This window comes from Rhinoraja longicauda, chromosome 16 (genome assembly GCF_053455715.1).
Source record: "Rhinoraja longicauda isolate Sanriku21f chromosome 16, sRhiLon1.1, whole genome shotgun sequence".
NCBI classification, from domain to species: domain Eukaryota; kingdom Metazoa; phylum Chordata; class Chondrichthyes; order Rajiformes; family Arhynchobatidae; genus Rhinoraja; species Rhinoraja longicauda.
The window spans coordinates 20,906,936-20,929,302 of record NC_135968.1 but is presented as its reverse complement, the minus strand read 5'-3'; the positions used below and the strand labels follow the sequence as shown (position 1 = coordinate 20,929,302).

The following is a 22,367-nucleotide window of genomic DNA, read 5'->3' as shown; positions in this document are numbered from 1 at the left end:
ATCCAGCATCTTCCTATAACTCAAGCCCAGAACTCCAGTAATATCCTGGCGAATCTCTTCTTTCCAACTTAATGACATCCTTCCAATAGCTGGGCGACCAGAAGTGCACACCGTCGTCCAAATGCGGTCTCAACAACAGCATGTACATGATGTCCCAACTTTCGTACTCAATACCCATCCCATGAATACAAGTTCAGTTCTCACACTGGAATATTGTTTTTGATTATGCTGTTATTTAACCCTTTCAGCAAGTTACTGTATAACAGGGCACAGAATATTGCAGCACAAGCTAGAAAATTCACCCCAAAAATTCAAATGGAATTTATCCAAACATAAAAAGGAATGTAGGCTCTTCCAATTCACACACAGGGTGGCACAGCTAGTAGAACTACTGTCTCACAGCGCCAGAAACCTGGATTTGATCCCAACCTCGGGTGCTGTCTGTGTGGAGTTTGCATGTTCTCACTGTGACTGCGTAAGTTTCCTTCGGGTGCTCTGGTTTCCACTCACATCTCAAAGATGTAGGTTAATTGGCCTCTGTAAATTGCCGTAAGTGTGTAGGGAGTACATGAGAAAATGGGAAAACATAGAACTGGTATGAATGGATGATCGATGGTCAGCATGGTCTTGGTGGACTGTTTCCATGCCGTATCTCTAAACTCTAAACTAAATACAGGGAAATTAAACCTTCTTTGACTTCACTGTCATAGATTCTCTTGAGCAAGTAATGGTTTTATAGCAGGTGTCCAGTAATCATTTCATTGCTATGTGCTTGATACATTAGTTATGGTATTCATCAGCTCTTTCAGCAGTCTATTAGCATGTAGGAGGGCGATTATTAAAATGAGCTTCATTTCTTTTCTGTCTTTGAACGTTAATGCTGAAAACTGACCTGTGGACTGACATTCACAATCAAACGCAATTATTATATTCCATTCTTTTCTATAATGGAATAATGTGAACAAAGGTTATTTGCGAATAAAATTAGTCCTTATGGCTGTGAAACTCATTTTCTTAAATTCAGCAACATTAAGTGCATTCTAAAATAGTTTCTCTTGTTCCTTATTATTGACTAAATTAAAAAATAATTACTTGATCTGAATTAGGTTATAATTGATCTCAGTGACCCCAAACTTGTGCAAGGAAGGAAAAACAGCTCTCGCATGCTTTCTTGCAGCACCTCTCTATCCAAAAGAAACTATGTATTAGCGACTTGTGAGGGTAAGATTGAATAGAGGCATGAAACCTTCTGGCCACTCCCACCCTGACATATGTCAATTAACTTGGTATAAATCAGAAATAAACCTGTAACTTTCCTTATGAATTAAAGAATCACAAAGTCATACGGCATGGAAACAGGTTCTTTGGTCCAACCCATCCATGCCGACCAAGGTCCCTGCCTGAGCTAGTCCCATCTGGCCTACATCCCTTAAAATTTTGTGTAGTAAGGAACTGCAGATGCTAGTTTATACCGAAAATAGACACAAAATGCTGAAGTAACTCAGTGGGTCAGATAACATCTATGTTTCAGGTCAAAACCCTTCTTCAGACTTCAGAGGTAAAGCCTATTCCACTATTCCACTATTCAATACCATACATAATCCTGTATTTCAAGTCCCTATATATCTCAATTATCCAAGTATCTAACAATCTCGGCTTTGAATAAATTCAACAGATGAGCAAGTATAGAACTCTTGGATTGAGTATTTCAACTGCTTATCAGGAAATGGCATCTGCGCTTTAGCAGGCTAAACCGGCTGGAGGACGTAAAGCAGTTCACCAAGATCACCAGATAGGCTGCATCCCAGAGTGCTTAAGGAAGTAGCCTCAGAAATAGTGGATGCATTAGTGATAATTTTTCAAAACTCCTTAGATTCTGGAGTAGTTCCTGAGGACTGGAGGGTAGCTAATGTAACCCCACTTTTTAAAAAGGGAGGGAGAGAGAAAACGGGGAATTATAGACCAGTTAGCCTAACATCGGTAGTGGGGAAAATGCTAGAGTCAGTTATTAAAGATGTGATAGCATCACATTTGGAAAGTGGTGAAATCATCGGACAAAGTCAGCATGGATTTACAAAAGGCAAATCATGTCTGACGAGTCTTATAGAATTTTTTGAGGATGTAACTAGTAGAGTGGATAAAGGAGAACCAGTCGATGTGTTATATCTGGACTTTCAGAAGGCCTTCGACAAGGTCCCACATAGGAGATTGGTGTACAAACTTAAAGCACACAGTATTGAGGGTTCAGTGTTAAGGTGGATAGAAAATTGGTTGGCGGACAGGAAGCAAAGAGTAGGAATAAACGGGTCCTTTTCGGAATGGCAGGCAGTGACTAGTGGGGTACCGCAAGGCTCAGTGCTGGGACCCCAGTTATTTACAGTGTATATTAATGATTTGGACGAGGGAATTGAATGCAACATCTCTAAGTTTGCGGATGACACGAAGCTGGGTGGCAGTGTTAGCTGCGAGGAGGATGCTAGGAGGCTGCAGAGTGACTTGGATAGATTAGGAAAATGCATGGCAGATGCAATATAATGTGGATAAATGTGAGGTTATCCACTTTGGCGGCAAGAACAGGAAAGCAGAGTATTACCTGAATGGTGAACGATTAGGAGAAGGGGAGATGCAACGTGACCTGGGTATCATGGTGCACCAGTCATTGAAAGCAAGCGTGCAGGTGCAGCAGGCAGTGAAGAAAGCGAATGGTATGTTGGCATTCATAGCAAGAGGATTTGAGTTTAGGAGCAGGGAAGTTCTACTGCAGTTGTACAGGGCCTTGGTGAGACCGCACCTGGAGTATTGTGTGCAATTTTGGTCTCCTAATCTGAGGAAAGACGTTCTTGCCTTAGAGGGAGTACAGAGAAGGTTCACAAGATTGATCCCTGGGATGGCGGGACTTTTATATGAAGAAAGACTGGATAGACTAGGCTTGTACTCCTTGGAATTTAGAAGACTGAGGGGGGATCTTATAGAAACATATAAAATTCTCAAGGGGTTGGAGAGGCTAGATGCGGGAAGATTGTTCCCGATGTTGGGGGAGTCCAGAACCAGGGGTCACAGCTTAAGGATAAGGGGGAAGTCTTTTAGGACCGAGATGAGAAGACATTTCTTCACACAGAGAGTGGTGAGTCTGTGGAATTCTCTGCCACAGAAGGTAGTTGAGGCCAGTTCATTGGCTATATTTAAGAGGGAGTTAGATGTGGCCCTTTTTGCTAAAGGGATCAGGGGGTATGGAGAGAAGGCAGGTACAGGTTACTGAGCTGGATGATCAGCCATGATCATATTGAATGGGGGTGCAGGCTTGAAGGGCCGAATGGCCTACTCCAGCACCTATTTTCTATGTTTCTATGTTTCTATCAACAAAAGCATGTTCTAGTCAGGGTCACCTGAAAGCAAATAGAAGATCATGATTGATTTAAGCCACCAAAGCATTTTCGTGGAAGATGTTATATTTCCAGTGTTGGTCAGTGCGAGCAAGTTGGGCCGAAGGGACTGTTTCCACGCTGTATGACTCCTTGGTTTGCCACAGTTCACCAATAATGCACACTAAGTTGAAATCAGTAATATTTGATCATAAATAAACCATTCGGCTCTCTAAAGAAAATTAGCAGAAAGTCTTAGCTTTCAGAATGGATGGTGCAGATGCAGGAGGGGAGAGGAACAAAGCAGGTGGATGACTAATCTTTTGAGAAAGTGATGTTATAAATACCCAAAAGCATCACTTTCATGATCTTCTATTTGCTTTCAGGTGACCACACATAGAGCTTTCCTGTTGGGCGCGTGAGTTTGTAAAGGGAAGGTGAAAAGTAAAGTTGGAACACAATAACCACAGGTCTCTGACAGTGTGTAGCTCCGCTCTTGCTCCCCCTCCTCCCCTCATTCGTTACAAGGCCAGAGTCCCCCTTGTCCTCACCTATCACCCCATCAGCCGTCGCATACAGCATATAATCCTCCAAGATTTTCGCCACCTCTAACGGGATCCCACCACTGGGCACATCTTCCCATCTCCACCCCTTTCTGCTTTCCGCAGAGACCGTTCCCTCTGAAACGCCCTGGTCAACTCGTCCCTTCCCAACCAAACCACCTCTTCCCCAGGTACGTTCCCCTGTATCCGCAGTAGATGCAACACCTGTCCCTTTACTTCCCCCCTCGACTCCATCCAAGGACCCAAACATTCTTTTCAGGTGAGGCAGAGGTTCACTTGCACCTCCTCCAATCCCATCTACTGTATCTGTTGTTCCAGGTTGCAACCTATCTACTTAGGCGAGACCAAGTGCAGGCTTGGTGATCGTTTCACTGAACACCTCTGCTCAGTCCATCTTAACCTACCTGATCTCCCAGTGGCTCAGCACTTCAACTCCCCCTCCCATTCCTAATCTGTCCTTTCTGTCCTGGGCCTCTTCCATTGGCAGAGTGAGGCCCAGCGCAAATTGGAGGAACAGCACCTCATATTTCGCTTGGGTAGTTTACACGCCAGCGGTATGAACATTGACTTCTCTAACCTCAGAGCCCTTGCTTTCTCTCTCCATCTTCTTCCCCTTCACAGTTCTCCCACTAGTTTTACTGTCTCTGACTACATTCTATCTTTGTCCTGCCCCCTCCCCTGACATCAGTCTGAAGAAGGGTTTTGACCTGAAATATCACCCATTCCCTCACTCCAGAGATGCTGCCTGACCCGCTGAATTACTCCAGCATTTTGTGTCTGCCCTTGATTTAAACCAGCAGCTGCAGTTCTTTCCTACACAGTATGCAGACTGCATTTATGTCTATCTCCTGGAAATGCAGGATCCCCTATGGTATGAAGCAGAGATACATATCTGTTCCGCCATCAAATCTATGGAAAGATAAATTATGTTGATCTGGGAATACATTTGCTCAAAGAGCATCCATTGAATTGATTAGCAATAATGTAATACAAGTACCAGACAACAGCCAAATTTAACAAGAATAGCATTACAGCCATTCTGTAAACTAGATTATGTCTCCACCATCTTTATGGTCATCACTAATAACTTATGTCAGAAATTTGTATTGATATCTGGTAGCAGAAGTCAAAACAATGGGGAAGCAGCACTACCCTGTAAAGATGCAGCCACAAGAATAGGAAAGAAACCTGTGGCACCTAGTCAGAAGAAGGGTCTCGACCGAAATGTCACCCGTTCCTTCACTCGACATGCTGCCTATCCCGCTGAGTTACTCCAGCATTTTGTGTCTATCTTCGGTTTAAACCAGCATCTGCAGTTCCTTCCTACAATGTTGAATTACCTCCTACCTCATTGATGGTTGTCAAAACTGTGTTATCTTGGAATACAAAGATATATTACCATCACGTTCCTTCTTTATCAGCAAGTAAAAAACTTGGAATACCCTTCCTTAAATTACACCACTACTCAGCAGACTACAGGAGATACGTTAAGACCTTAAGATCTCACGGTCTTACTAGAGCTGGCCACACACACAGAATTGATTTAGAAAAAATATTTTATTTGTTCAAATAATACATGTTAAAGTGTTGTATTTCAAGGAATGCCCTTACCTGGGCTTCAATCAAGTTCTTGCTGTACATGTTTCTGTCACAGCGCACAGCCTCATACAGATTCTGCTGCTGCTTTAGTTTGCTTTCAGCTTCTGAGATTTTCTTCTTGAAGTCAAAATTCTGCATCTCAAATATCTTAATATCTTCCATATATTGAAGAACCTGCAAACAAAATAATACTTGACACTTAGGAACCCATTATGATACAAGGCAGCTATTTTTAAAACAGTGATACCAGCTTTTGGCAGATTCAAGTTCCAAAAGCATGTTGTTGGCCTAGATTAGCGATTTTCACAAATGCAAGGTGTAATATTATTTTTTAAAGGAATGGCAATTATTGAGTTAATCTAAAATTTCTTCCATCTTTTTTCCATTTAGTTCAATTAGTAAGCACTAATTATGTCATGTTAATTGTATGATGTCTTTATAGAAGAATGATGCTCCCACTTCCCAAACCTGTCATTGTTGCATGTGAACATGCTAATGCCGCAAGGCCAAAAGAGCCAGGTCAAAGGAAAGTTTGCATTGTGGACAATTAAGTACATTCAACACCTTGAAGAATGAATCCCATCAGTCCAGGCTTTTCTATTTCAAGAAATAAAAGACCATATACTATTCTGGTTAACCACTGACATTAACACTTTCATCTCAAATTTGGTTTTAAGATCTCCTTTAATTGTTGGACTAATAAAGAAGCAGGTTGCTTTCCACTACAATTGCTTTCCACTCCATATCAAACGATCACATCTAAATCAGTTGTTACCAAAAGGGCAGCACAATGGCACAGCAGTAGAGTTGTTGCCTTATAGCGCCAGAGACCCGGATTCGGTCTCGACTATGAGTGCTGTCTGTATGGAGTTTGTATGTTCTCCCTGTGACCATATAGGGTTTTCCTGGGTGCTCAGGTTTCCTCCCACATCCAAAGACATGCAGGTTAATTGGCTTCTGTAAAGTGTCCCTAGTGTGTAGGATAGAACTAGTGTATGGGTGATCGCTGGTCGGTGCGGACTCAGCAATGCAAACTATGCACCACATCACCATTGTGGCTACGACCCAGCTTCCCACACAAAATATTTCTGATAAAATGGCTTTACCATCTTTCACTTCCAGATATGAAACCAATCATTTGATAGTGGAGGTTGCCAACAATGGTAGAATCAGACCCCCCAAAATTGGGAGGGTTAGGAGAAAGATGCTTTCTTAAAGTAAAGGTAAAACCCTATCCTTTCATTTGTAATTTGGACTTTCTTTGGACATAGAAATACAGTGTGGAGACAGACCCTTTGGCCTACCGGATCTGCGCTGACCAGCGATCCACACATACACGAGCACTATCCCACACACCAGGGGACAATTTGCAATTTACAGAAGCCAATTTACCCACAAATCTGTATGTCTTTGGAATGTGGGAGGAAACCAGAGCACCTAGAGAAAACCCACACAGTCACTGGGAGAATGTGCAAACTCCGAACAGACAGCACCCGTAGTCAGGATCGAACACAGGTTTCTGGCGCTGCAACTCGATCGCAGTGCGGTGCTAGATGCAACATTTTATCTGTGAATAATACCATGGTTTAAGCCCTTGAATATCTATCTCCCCTGCAGCGAAGCACCTCGGCTTTACTTTGTATAGGACTTCAGTCCTGTCAGCAAGTATCAGACTTGCCAATTAATTTAGCCAAAGTTACCAATTAAGAAAGCACAGAAGCAGATGACCAGAGAAGTCATCTCAACTTTATTCAAAGGTGACGTTAGTCATGGAGTAAAGTGTGTGCGCCAGGTAAATTGATTGTTTAGGACTACCCATACTTTTAGTGTGGTTTTATCCTTTTGAGCCCCACTTTATTTATTCTTACTTAGTATATCTCTGAGTCTGAAACTAAAACATGAATAGAAAATTAGAAATTTTCTTTCTCATTCCAGAAACTCTGGGCCACCACTGACGGTAAGACTGCTCTTAAAAAATACTCGGAAATATGAGCAAATTCACGAAATAATCTATTAAATATATAAGTTCAGATTCTAACCACCACATGAGCAAAGTTTTATTTGCAAAGTTTGGGCCCCAGCTATGCCTGTCTCTTTGTAGGGTACGTCGAACAAACCCTGTTCCAGGCGTACACTAGCCCCATCCCTGAACTCTACCTCCGCTACATTGACGACAGCATTGGTGCTACCTCTTGTACCCATGCAGAACTCACTGATTTCATAACTTTCACCACTAATTTCCATCCTGCTCTTAAATATACTTGGACCATCTCCGACATCTCCCTACCATTTCTGGATCTCACCATCTCCATCACAGGAGACAGACTAGTGACCGACATCTACTACAAACCTACTGACTCCCACAGCTATCTTGACTACACTTCTTCCCACTCTCTTTCCTGTAAAAACTCTATCCCCTACTCCCAATTCCTCCATCTACTCCGCATCTGCATCCAAGATGAAGTGTTTCATACTCAGGCATCAGAGATGTCCTCATTCTTTAGGAAACAAGAGTTCCCCTCTTCCATTATAGATGAGGCTCTCACTAGGGTCGCCTCTATATCCCGCAGCTCCACTCTTGCTCCCCCTCTTCCCATTCATAACACGGATAGAGTCCCTCTTGCCCTCACCTTCCACCCCATCAGCCGTTGTATACAACAAATTATCCTCCAACATTTCCGTCACCTCCAACGGGATCCCACTACTGGCCACATCTTCCCATCTCCACCCCTTTCTGCTTTCCGCAGAGACCATTCCCTCCGAAACTCCCTGGTCCACTCGTCCCTTCCCACCCAAACCACCCCCTCCCCAGGTACTTTCCCCTGCAACTGCAGGAGATGCAACACCTGTCCCTTTATCTCCCCCCTCGACTCCATCCAAGGACCCAAACAGTCTTTCCATGTGAGACAGAGGTTCACCTGTACTTCCTCCAACCTCATCTATTGTATCCGCTGTTCTAGATGTCAACTTCTCTACATCGGCGAGACCAAACGCAGGCTCGGCAATCGTTTCGCTCAACACCTTCGCTTAATTCGCCTTAACCAACCTGATCTCCCAAATGCTCAGCACTTCAACTCCCCCGCCTAGTCCCAGTCTGACCTTTCTGTCATGGGCCTCCTCCATTGTCATAGTGAGGGCCAGCGCAAATTGGAAGAACAGCATCTTATATTTCGCTTGAACAGTTTACACCCGAGTGGTATGAACATTGACTTCTCCAACTTCAGATAGTTCCTCAGTCCCTCTCTTTCCCCTCCCCCTTCCCAGTTCTCCCACTGTCTTCCTGTCTCCTACTACATTCTATCATTGTCCCGCCCCCTCCCCTGACATTAGTCTGAAGAAGGGTCTTGACCCGAAACGTCACCCATTCCTTCTCTCCTGAGATGCTGCCTGACCCGCTGAGTTACTCCAGCATTTTGTGTCTACCTTCAATTTGAACCAGCATCTGCAGTTATTTTCCTACATAAAGTTTTATCCTTCTTTCTCTATTGAATTTAACAGCTAAAGTCTATTATTTGTGGATTTTTTTCTATCCCATAGATCTAAACGGACGTTCAAATGCTATGCTCTCTACTTGCCATTTTCTACTGCCAGATGAGTCAATTTAACGAACTACCCCATCAAGGGTTAAGACTAACTGTGTCAGACATTGCTAGCTTGAAGACGAGTGAGGAAAGCAATTTAATTCAAGAAGTGTCATTAACGTAATGCCAAGTTTTTTTTGTGTTTTAGGAGGAAGCTAAACCTCAGGGCAAATGATGTGAGCAGTGAGCACTGGTGAGGTGAAAGTTGCCAATGGAATAATGGTTTGCTATGAACTTGAAACTTTTCTCTGCTCACTGACAACTACTACCTTAACAAGCCCATTAAATTTTAAACTCCAAGAATTCAGTCAATCGCATTCCCTGTGACATTTTGCTGTGCTGCATATTTTTGAATGACATTACTAATTACTCTCATACTTCAAGGCTGCACTAGCTATCAAAAAAAATTTAAAGATGACAAACCTTTGGATAATTAAGGAACTCTAATGCATTTATCTGCACCCTTTCTACAAATTATACAGTTAAGGAAAATGGGATGATAGAACATCCTTTTACATATTTCAATATGTCCAATTGTGGATATTTCCATTGTTAAAGCAAATGGCAATCTAATTGATATCTTTATGATTTTAATAACGAGATAAAGATCTGTTTTAACAAATGGGAATGCTCTTCTTTTTTTTAAGATGAAGAAAAGGTTTATCTTCCTGGACTTTATCAAAAAACAGATTGTGGAATCAAAACTCAAAATAGTACATTATTTCAAGATGTTACTATAAAAATATTTAAATGACATTTGGACATGTACATGGATAGGAAAGGTTTAGAGGGATATGGGCCAAATGCGGGCAGGTGGGACTATGTGTAGATGGGGCATCATGGTTGCCGTATGCAAGTTGGGTCGAAGGGCCTGTTTCCATGCTGTGTGACTCTATGACTTTATAATCATGTTCCAAAGGTCATAAAATCCTTCACCAGTAGAATACTTCAACTGGTTTTGCTAATCCCAAGGAAGAAGTCAACCTTTCCATTTAGGACTCCCATTATCTTCCTGAGCTTTCCAAGTAAAGACATGATTGACTCACTGCAACACTTCCCCAGGCTTGAGTAACTCATCGAAGGTTTACGAGAATGATCCTGGGGATGACTGGGTTAATGTATGATGAGCGTTTGACGGCACTGGGCCTGTACTCACTGGAGTTTAGAAGGATGCGGGGAGGAAACCTCATTGAAACTTACCGAATAGTGGAAGGCCTGGAGAAAGTGGATGTGGAGAGGATGTTTCACTAGTGGGAGAGTCTGGAACTCTGAAAATATCAGAGATGTCAAAACAAAAAAGAATACAGGAAATGCACCAGGGCTTGTTGGCCATCTTGAAGGGCAAAAATTAGGTTAACATGTTAGTTTAACTCTTGGACAGAACTTGCATATAGCGGCTTTCCTTTCTGTTCCAGAACTGTGGTCGAGTTGCTCCTCTTATCGAATAGTGAACAGCTTGGATAGAGTGAACGTGGGAGAGTATGTTTCCACTAGTGTGAGAGGCTAGGACCACAGGTCATAGCCTCAGAATAAAAGGGCGTACCTTTTAGTAAGGAGATGAGGAGGAATTTCTTTTGCCAGAGGGTGGTGAATCTGTGGAATTCTTTGCCACAGATGAATTGCACAGATTCACCACTTGGAGGACCTCATTGGGTGTTCTTAAAGTGGAGATCGACACTTTCTTGATTTGTTAGGGTGTCAAACGTTACGGGGAAAGGCAGAAGAATGGGGTTGGGAGAGAAAGATAAATCAGCCATGATTGAATGGTGGAGTAAGCTCAATGGCCAATTGGCCTAATTGTGCTCCTATGACTTGTGAACTTCCTAGATCATCATGGTCACTTGGGTTAAGCACTGATAGCTGCTCTTCCATGGTTACTAATTACATCACTGCTCTGGGGAAGCATGAAGTGACTGCTTCATTAAATTCAGGAGGCCAAGTTACCTTTTGACATGTTTCGTTTTTAGGTAAAATTGGTGACAGTGTTGGAAAATGCAAGCAACGTTACTGGTTGAGCCATTTATCAAGTAATTATTGAAACCTGACTTTAAGCATTTTCTGATTCGAGCATGATACAAAACCCTACACACAGCTAAAAAGATGAAATGCCCCAATTAAGAGAATTTGTGATACACAGATTTGGAAACATCTTTTTCCCATTCCACAGTTTTGAACTCCGGCTGATAATTTAGCCTCTTTACCAGCAATACAGTGAAAGCAGCAGCCAAATAAAAACATGGTTTGCCAATCATCTCCAAACCTGTTTCTGCAAGAATATTCTAGTGCGAGAAAGGCAAACCTCTGGAATCACACCAAAATAGTGTTTTTTTGGTTTAATTAAATTGGTATCTTTGTAATTATGTAATTTACAGCAGTTCTTTCCCTGTCAAAAAAAAGGTGCCAAGCATACCAAGTTAATTTCATCAGTTGGTGTTAATTCAACTTTCTACTCTGACTTATCTCTCCCTCCAACTGTATCCTTTGCAGAGTTGATGTTTAATTTATTCTGGTTTTGACTTTAATTACTTTCCATCAAAAGGGCGAACAATGCCTCTCTCAAATAGGGAGCAACATTTGAAAATTCTACATCCCGTACAAAAATCGAAGTTGGATTAACCTCATTTAATGCTAAACACTGACCTTCTGTGTAAGATCACTAGCTTCATTGATGTATCGATCCCTCTCTTTCTCCAGGTGGAAAATAATTTTCCTTTGCTTCAGTGCCTCAAGGTTATAGTTTTGAATCTCCTGATCCAGGACCTTCTTAGACTGTTCATGAAGTTTAACCAAGTTCAGTTGTTTCTCAGTAGCTCCAACTGCCTTCAACACGTTCTATGGAAATGGAAAATGTAACCATTGTTATTTCATTTCACATATTTCCTGAAATGGTTTGATGAGATAATTAGATCTTCGTTTTCAAAAGTTTAGACCTCACACAAAAATCTACGAGGTGAAAATGATATAAATGTAAAAAGAACATCTTTCTGATATTTGGAGATTTTTTCCAGATCCTGAAAATGAAAATAAAACTCTATCTTCCTCAACTCCATGCAGTGAATAATACATCAAACCAGCTCGTTCTGAGTTGGTTCATCCATGAAAAGCATTCTAAAGCTTATATGTCCTCACAATAATTTTCCCTCTTATTTTACAAAACAACTTTCAGAACAAAATCAAAACCAAAAAAAGAACTTAAAAGTCAGAACCTAATCCTAAGAACAATAATGGAAATCAATAGAGAAGCAATCAACTTTCCACAGAAATACAAAAATCATACGTCTGTGTGCACTGTCAGCTGGTTTCATCATAAGTTCCTTTTCCCACATTTATATGGTAAAACTTCAATACTATCATATCATACCGCAACTGAATCCTCTTACTTCTGAAGACACTGCATCGTATTTATTGGCAGGTATGCATAATTACAAGATAATGAGTTTACCTGGTGAGGTTTCATTATAAATAATGACATAGTGTTGGAAATTTCTGTAAAAGATGCTTTAAAATGGGAGCTGTGTTACATTTCTCTGCTCAGTTGCTTTGACCCCCACTTCTTAAACCAATTTTAAGATATTATTTAATTTCAATTCTGCATGAACAATGACAATGTAAAATATCATATAATTCCTCATTGGCATGCACTTTATATCAATTTTGGTTTACAGAATGCATTGTAAGCAATCATAATTAAAATTACTTTAAATTACTTAAAAGTAATGATAATGTATTTGTGCCTCCCCAATAGTAATTGATTGACACACTTCCTATATGCTCGGGGCAATTTATAGAGGGCCAATTAACCTTTAAATCTGTACATCTTTGGGATGTGGGAGCAAACTGGATCTCCCGGAGGGAACCCATGGTGTCACAGGAAGAATTTGCAAATTCCGCACACACGGCACTTGAGGTCAGGATCTAACCCGGATCTATGGTGTACTGTGCATTGGGTTTACAGGCTGCCCAACTGTGCCGCCCAATGCCAACATAAATGTCTAATTTGCAACCAACAGAATATGTGCAGAGCTGATGCATGACTTTCTAATTACTTACAACAGGCTTGACAGTAAATCAAAGTTTTCCCACTTTGAATGCTACATAAGGGTGGAGTTGTTCTGCGTCTTTACAGATTTAATTAAATCAAAACTTGACCTCAAGAGGCCAGATATGAGGAAATTGGATCACAACCATAGACTAGGATGACCCAGAAATCAAAACCTTTTTTAGAGAGGTAAATTTCACTGGGAAGAAAATAGTAAATTTTTGACTCTTTATTTTCAGTAAACTCAATAACAGTTTCCCCGAGTAAACATAAAAGTCCCATGATGCTACAAGCTGTGATACTTGACAGGAATGTGGACTACACTTGCAGGAACTGATCCCAGGACATAAGGATGGTAGAGGGGGATGTTAGCTGTTGGTCACTGATGCCTGCCTGCTGTATGCCCAAAGTAAATCTCAAGAACTACAACATGCACCTGGCACTCTAGTACTGGTTCAGTGTTCACAACAGAAGATAAATGTCTTTCCCTGTGGGTGTTTACGACATTCAGAATTGTTGCACTCCACCACTTTTCCAGACAGGCAGAAGATTAAGGGTTTTTTTCTTTATATCACAGCTCGTAAATGCATGGTTGTGACATACGGTGGCAAGAAAATTGGTCAAACCAAGGTACAGAAGAAGTCTAAATAAGAAGCCAAGTGTATCAGTATCAATCCCACAATTCTGAAGGCCAAACAATTGGCCCATCACCAACCCTCCTGGCCAACAGACCATTTGATGCCCCTCCCTACTCTCCCAATTGTATTAATAATCCAAAAACTGTTAATATCCATTTCTGAAAATCCAATATGGATTTCTGACAAGATATCAATGCATGAAGACGGTTAATTCTTCAAGCATACATATTTGTGTTAGTTGTACAACTTCAGGAGGATGACCTTACCTTCATCGTGGCCAAATTGTAAGGTCCATGATAAAGGTCCCTGACAAGTCCTGGAAAACATGGACCCTTATCCTGTCTCAATGGACATTTCCCAGTGAGAGCAGATATTGATGAGGAAATTCACGACTGCCTTCTGGCCACCCACAGACAAATTTAGTTTAGAAATACAACATGGAAACAGGCCCTTCGGCCTACTAAGCCCATACCGACCATGGATCAGCCATTCACACTAGTTCTAATTATTCCTCTTTCCCATCCACTCCCTGCACACTAGGGGCAATTTATAGACACCAATTAACCTGCAAACCTACAAAATGTTTAAAGATGGAAGCTTCAAATCTGGCACAAACCTCATGGTTCACTGGGAAAGAATTATCCCTCCCCTCCCATACACTTCTGATACATGGACAATGGGCAGTTCAAAGTATTGGATAGACACCCGCAATATTATTTCCTTAAAATGCCAATTGCAAAATGGTAGCTCTAATTACTTTTGTAGCCACTACTATTTGCATGCCTGACATCAGACTCTATCTGAACTCCATCACAGCCAAAGTTTGCCAGTGGACAGAAATGAATCAATGTTGTTATCAAAGACTTCTTGATGAAGTGCCACATCCCCATCAAATCAATGGAATTTCTGGCCCAAACAAAATGTTCATGGCTCTCAGTGTCATTTGGGAGAACGAGTACCATGATTCCTTTTAATGGACACAAGGACCCTTCTTCAGAATCGAAACGTCACCTATTCCTTTTCTCTAGCGATGCTGCCGGACCCGCTGAGTTACTCCAGCATTTGGTGTCTCTCTTTGGTGTAAACCAGCATCTGCAGTTCCTTCCTATACACCTTGAGTCCTTTTGTTGGAAACATGCTTAAGTCAAACATAAACTGCAGAAGGAGCACACAATCTCCTAAATCACCTGTCAAATATCTCCTGCCATATCTGTGCCAAATTGCAAGTCCCATACTGACCTCTTCAGATTCCACAGATTTAATTACAAGTCATTCTCAACTATGAAGGATTGGTTGAGAAGAAGAAAAGGGGAATTTTCAAGTGTCTTGTCAAAAATAGCGATCAGAAGAAATCTCAGTAGTCTGCTCTTTGCATGTGGCAAATTCATCCGTTATGCATTCTCAAAGAAGCTCAATGCAGAAATTGATGATTAACCTCTAGAGTTCAATTGTTAAACTCTGCTTTCTTTTGAATGGAGACTATATAGATATATTTGATAACATCAAAGTCAGATTACATGAAGAACATACAAGGCCAATGTCGACGTTGTTACAGAAGATCAGTCCTAGCTCGTTGCTAAATGGCGAAGTAAAAATGAACTTCTGATCATTTTGAAAAATGAGAAAACTTCAATCATAAAGTTCTTCTGTCATTAATAAAGGGAGTCAAGGCAAACATAGAGACATTGAAAGTAGGAAGAGGAGTCGTGTTTCCCAGGTTGTACGTGTCAAATGCTAGAGGGCAAACTTTAAAGTCGAGGGGAGAGTTTAAAGCAGGTGTGCGCGGCAAGTTATTTTTGCAGAGGGCAGTAGGTGCCTGGAACATGCTGTTAGGGGTGGTGGTGGAGGCGAATAAGATAGTGGCATTTAAAATTAAGAGAGTGGTAACTTAAAATGGCTTTTAGATAGGAATATGGATATACAGGGAATGGGGGAATATGGATCACGTGTGGGCAAAGAAGATTATTTTAACTTGGAATGGACCTTGTGGGCCAGAAGGCCTGTTCCTGTGCTGTGCTCCACTGTGTTCTACGTTTTGTTCCATCATTTGAGCCTGTTGTGTTGCTTATTGTGATCACGGTTGATCATCCAAAGTCATACCCTAGTTGGTTAAATAATTTCCTTGTAATAACCATTAACCCTGTAAGTACGCATGAATGTTTTTTGACAGGTTAGTTATTTTAGGGTTCAATAAATCCTCAGAGGAAATGAAATGTTAATCCAATGCCTATCTGCCACCTGTAAAAAAAATCTATAAATTATTTCCCTATTCCAGATATATTACATTTTAATGAGGGCACTTATCAATATCCTTACCTTATTCAAAATGTCTCGTTCTCTAACCAACTCATCAACTGCTTTCTTGTCAAACTCAAGCTGCTTTTTAGTAGACTCCAGTTCTGAAGAGGGGTGACAAAGAAAAAATTAAAGGCTTGACGATAGACATCTTCAAAATATAAATTAGAAACAAAGCATCTCATATGGTTTGAAAATTAAAAATGATCTGCATCTCTACCCATATATGGCTAAGATTCTAAGTTGTAACCCCACACTTTATTTACTAAATGATAACTCCAATTGTTATTTAGTTCTAGCTCGCCACACTGATTTTAAATGTATTTCTCTGAATATTTTCAATCTAACACATGGAGAAATATCTTTTTAGTAGACTCCAGGTCTGAGGATATATAATATATATATATATATATATATATATATATGCACATATATTATTTTTTCTTCTAAAGCTTCCTGTAAATCCTTCTGCAGTTGTCAGAGTCATGGGCATGGAGACATACAGCATGGAAACAGACCCTTTGGCCCAACTTGCCCACGTCGACCAAGATGCCCCATCTATACTAGTCCACACATGCCCACATGTGGCTCATATCCCACTAAAACCTTCCTATCCATGTACCTGTCCAAATGTACCTTAAATGGTGTTATAGTAGCTGCCTCAACTATCTCCTCTGGCAAGCTTGTTCCATATACCCACTACCCTTTATGTGAAAAAGTTGCCCCTCAGGTTCCCATTAAATCTTTCCCCTCTCACCCTAAACCTATGTGCTGTGGTTCTTGATTCCCTTACTGTGGATAAAAGACTGTGCATCTACCCTATCTATTCCTAGTTGTGTTACTATTGCTTTACTATCAATGAAGTAACAGTGGTGTCTTTACTGCACATCATTCCGACATTAGCTTCAAATCTCTCCAGTAAAACCTACCAAAGGAACATCTATTTTTGGCACAGGGATATTTTTCAGTGTGACTGACAATCCCTGCTAAATCAGAGGCATTTTTATAGGAAAAGAATATCCGTAATAGAATCAAAAACAGGCTTTTTGCACCTCAAGTCTGTTCTGCTATTCAATGTTCCTAGTTGAACCTCTACCTTATATCATGCTCCCATCCAAACTCCACATCTCTTGTTTCACGGTGTCCAAAGATCTATCAATCTCAGCCTTCACAATGTTCTGTGGCTAAGCATCTGAAATACTCTGTCGGAAGGAACTTCAAAGGGTCATCAACTTCTGAGTAAATAAAAACTCCTCTTGATCTCAGTTATAATTCACTGATCCCACATCCTGAGAATTGTTGTGAAGTTCAAGAAGGGAAAACACTCCTGCCATCTATCCTGTCAAAGCTACTCAAAATCTTCTATTATATTTCAATAACATTACCTATCAGTCATTGAAATTCCATTTAACTTAATCTCTACAAATCGGACATCTTTCTCATCCCTGAAGTTAATAAAGTAAATCTACATCCCACCACTTCTAATGAAGTCACATTTTCCCTTGCGTTCACCTACCATTTCTTGCTCACTCACCTAAACTGTCTATATTCCTTTGCCTTGTCATCTTCTCGTATATCATTTCCCCACTAAGCTTGTACTGTTAGCAACCCTGGACAGACAAATTTACACTGAAGATAAATTTATTTTAAATTTATCTTCAGTATGAATTGCAAATAACTGAGTGCCCATCAATGATCCTTGGGGAACCCTTGAGTAAAGCCTTCAACAACTTGAAAGTGCCAGTTATTCTGAAGAAGGATCTCGACACGAAACGTCACCCATTCCTTCTCTCCAGAGATACTGCCTGTTCCACTGAGTTACTCCAGCTTTTTATGTCTATCTTCGGTTTAAACCAGCATCTGCAGTTCCTTCTTACATATTTTATTTTCAGTTAGTTTGAAGCCATTAACTATTCCCCTGTCTATGCTAATACTTTACCCCCAATTCAATGAATCTTTACAACCTTTTATGTGGCATCTTATTGACTGCGTTTTGAAATTCAGCTACATTTCGCTTGCTAGTTCCCCTTGATACCCTGTCGAAATATGTCTTCAAAAATATTGAATAGGTTTGTCAAACACAATTTCCCTTTCACAAAACCATATTGATTTGTCTAATCATTTGTTTTCTAAAATATATTGTCACCGCATCCCTAAAATGCCACTAAAAAGACATTTGGACAGGTACATGGATAAGAATGGTTAAGAAGGATATGGGCCAAACATGGGCAGGTAGGACTAATGTACATAGGTCATCTTGTTCAGCATGGACAAGTTGGGCTGAAGGGATAGTTTCCATGCTGCATGACTCTGTGACTCTAGAGGAATCCAACACTTTCCTAGCAACCGATGTCAGCTCGGTGCTCATCTATTCCCTCTTTTTTCAAAAACATTATTATATTTACCCCCATCCAATCCACTGGAACTGTTGTGAGAGCAATCATTTTAAAATCTTGTAATGCAGGCTTTCTGGCCCTAGAGATTTTGCAAGCTTTTAGTCACCTTCATTTTGTTTTCCACTAACTCACAGCATCATTGTTCTGCACGAATCTTGTTTAACAAATATTCACCGGTAAAATATTGAGTTGCAAAAAGGTTACATGTGACAGCATTTACATCTTGCACAGCTATTATTATTGAAACATTCCAATTTATTCATTCTAAAGCTTGAATAACAGAACTGTTTAAATCTGAACTACAGGGAATAAATATGCTTTATCGGTGTCCTTCAAGTTTGATTATAATTCTGAAGAATCATTTACCCAGGGGTGCAGGAAAATACAAGTTTCACTGAAGAAATGTGCCTCAGCACATTTTGTTGCTGAATGATGTTGAAATATCTAAACAAAATCATTATATTTATGATGACTATGCATGTAAGCTGTGAGTATGTGACTTGCATTTCATGAGCATGAAGCATATTGTGTTATGATGCCTAATGTTGGAATTGGCAGGTTTCTCCCACATTGATCAGAACCAAAATGCACCCATTCTCTCTCTATCCATCAAATAATAATGGGGTGTTTGAAATGGTTCATCGTTAAATGTCTCTCATTCACACATAATGCATAATACTTTGCTGCTCCATCAACAGACTTTCAAGTTCCCTGACTGCTATATTTCAAATTGATAATTCCCGAAAGGAATTCACAAGCTAATTCTTTAAGCAGAGTACGATTGGAGTGTACAACATGAAGCTGTTGAGACCAACAAAACGGATGAATTTACAGAAAAAAAGCATATTATACAAAGAAGAAAGAAATAGAAGGATATGTTAGAGGAATTCAGCAGGTCAGGCTGCATCTGTGGTCAAAGAAGGGTCCTGACCCAAAACATTGTCTATTCATTCCCTTCACAGATGCTGCCTGACCAGCTGAGTTCCTCCAGCTCATTGTGTTTTGCTCAAGATTCCTGCATTTGTAGTTCCTTGTGTCTCCAGAAGGATATGTTGATACTTTGAGATAAAGTCAGGGGGAGGAAGGTTCACGTACAGCTTATATTCAAGTGTGTTGGGTCAATGAAGTATGCATGAAGTAAAACAATTTAGTAGACAAAGGTCCAGCAGGTTTTAATCAAGTTTGCATTATACTATATAGTTGTCAAGTGCAGCCCCAACCTTTTTCCAAAGAAATGGTGAGATTTCTCAAAGTTTCCCGTTGGTGGTCAATTTCCAGCTTCTGGTCCTCAGATTGATGCAACTTCCGTTGCAACATCTCCCTCACCTTCGTCAACTTGGCAACATCTAGATTCAATTGTGCCACATCTTCCTCTTTTATCTGGATCAGATGACAGAAGTGCATTTATTTAAGTAAGTTAGTTTAGGAAGAGGAAATGTTTCCTGCTCAAGATGTCCCTTCAAGTAACCTGCAAATCCCGAGTGGGTGATAAGTCAGTTAACAACAGAAGGAAAAGATATTGATGAGGGTTTCAACCCTATCTGGACCCCCTGCAGTTCGCTTACCAAACAAAGATGGGGGTCGAGGACGCCATCATCCACCTGCTCCATCATTCCTATGCTCACCTGGATAAGCCTGGAAGCACTGTGACTCATGTTTTTTTACTTCTCCAGTACTTTTAACACGATCCGGCCTGCACTGTGAGGGAGCAAACTGACGAAGATGCGGGTGGATACTCCATTGGTGTCCTGGATAACCAACTACCTGACTAGACAACCACAATATGCCAGGCTACAGAACTGTGTCTCGGACATGGTGGTGAGCAACACAGGGGCCCAGTCCTCTCTCCCTTCCTGTTCACCATCAACACCTCGGATTTCAGATATAACTCCGTCTCCTGCCACCTGCAAAGGTTTTCAGATGACTCTGCAATTGTGCACTGCATCAGTGAGGGGAAGGAAGCTGAAAACGAGGTGTAGTCAACGACTTTGTTGAATGGTGTGGGCTGAATCACCTGCAGCTCAACACTGACAAGACTAAGGAGTTGGTAGTGGACTTTAGGAGGAGAGGAACATCCCTGACCCCTGTCTCCATCAATGGTGTGGATGTGCAGTTTACCAAGGAGTACAAATACCTTGGTGTTTACCTGGACAGTAAACTGGACTGGTCCGGGAATGCTGAGGTACTGTACTAGAAGGGACAGAGCCAGCAGTACTCTTTGAGAAGGCTCCGTTCCTTCAACATCTGCAGTAAGATGCTGCAGATGTTCTACCAATCGGTGGTAGCCAATGGCATCGCTGCCGTGTGCTGGGGCAGCAGGGCGAAGGATCAACAAACACATCAGGAAGGCTGGCTCTGTTCTGGGGGGACGAAGTTGGATTTGTGGGAGGTGGTCTTGGAGGGGAGGATGCTCCTCAAACTGTGGAGCATCCTGGACAATACAGCTCACCCCCTCCATGACACACTGGTCATCCTGAGGAGTACCTTCAGAAACAGACTGGTTCCACCAAGATGCAGGACAGAACGCCACAGGAGATCCTTCTTCCCCGTGGCTATCAAACTTTACAACACCTCCCCCTTCTGTCGTGGGGTAGACTGAGACTGAGGTTGGCAGATCCGTTCCATAGCCAACTTCTGTGGCTGATAGGGGCCGGGGCTCTAGAACTTCGGCCCAGCCGGAGATGGCAGAATCGCTGCCATAGCCGCCTTCTGAGGGTGAATTTGCGGAGATGAATCTCAGCCCCCCGGCGGCCAAGGTGGACCATTCCAGTTCCATTCAACTCCTCTTGGAGGCCATAACCTCTGTTGGTCTGGCAAAACAGATAAGCCTGCAAGGCTCTGGGACAAAGGGGTACCAGAAAATTGATGGTGGACCTGTATTCTCCAGTCTCAAGAATAGCTTTAGAACTACAGTTGCTGCAAAGTAGAAACACGGGAAACAATTGTGCATAACTCGTTCCTATACAAACTGCTTTGATTAAAGGATGAATATTAGGGTTTTTTTTAAACGGGAGAACTGCCCTGCTCGTTCTTCAACTGGACCTTTTTGCACCATCAAAATGGGTCACAGTAGGCATCAGTTTAAACATCCATCCAAACGGTTGCACCTCCAACACTGCAGAGCACCCTCAATACTTCAGAATGTCAGCAGTAGCTTTTGAACATCTTTATAAAAGCATTAAGTATGGGCAACACAAAATATGAAAGAACAAAACATGCAGCCCTGGTGGTGAGATTGGCCACTTTCTACATCGTATGATTAAATGATTTATGACGTGCTTACGTTATTTCGGTAAATAAAGGAGAGGAAATTATGCATACTTTAAGATCCATCAGCTTCTGTTGATTTTCGGCTGTTAGTTGGTCAGTGATGAGAGTTTGTTGTTCATTTTCCTGCTGGAGCTTGATAAATTTCTGGTTAAGTAATTCCAACTCCTTTGAAGCTCTTTCATTCAAAATCTGTTGAAAGAAAAAGAAAAACAATTATTTAAAACAACAGAAATTGTATTTGACACAAAGGCAGGGTGGCACAGTGGTAGAGTTGCTGCCTTACTGTGCCAGTGACCTGGGTGCAGTCCTGACAACGGATGCTGTCTGTACAGAGTTTCTAGGTTCTCCCTGTGACCGCATGGGTTTTCCCCGGGTGCTCCGGTTTTCCCCAAAATTCCAAAGACACACAGGTTTGTAGGTTAATTGGCTTTTGTAAAAAATGTAAATTGTCCCAAGTGTGTAGGATAGTGTTGGTGTAAAGGCATCGCTTGTCAGCGTGGACTCGGTTGGCCGAAGGGCCTGTTTCTGCACTGTATCCCCAAACCAAAACTAAACTAAACATATTTTGTATACAATAGACTTTAAAAGATAAGCAAGTGTTCAAGTGGGTTGGATAGTGGATTT

General features: G+C 41.3%; 1 protein-coding gene across 1 annotated transcript in view; it reads right to left on the bottom strand.

The window, feature by feature from the left end:
- Positions 1-22,367, bottom strand: part of cfap58 (cilia and flagella associated protein 58) — a 143,915-nt gene that overhangs the window by 102,106 nt on the left and 19,442 nt on the right. Inside the window, exons 6-10 of the mRNA XM_078412814.1 lie at positions 21,795-21,932; positions 19,694-19,853; positions 16,099-16,181; positions 11,746-11,937; positions 5,537-5,698 (exon numbers count right to left, since the gene is read on the bottom strand). Of these exons, the coding sequence (XP_078268940.1) occupies positions 5,537-5,698; positions 11,746-11,937; positions 16,099-16,181; positions 19,694-19,853; positions 21,795-21,932 (735 nt within the window). The remainder of the gene's footprint in view (positions 1-5,536; positions 5,699-11,745; positions 11,938-16,098; positions 16,182-19,693; positions 19,854-21,794; positions 21,933-22,367) is intronic.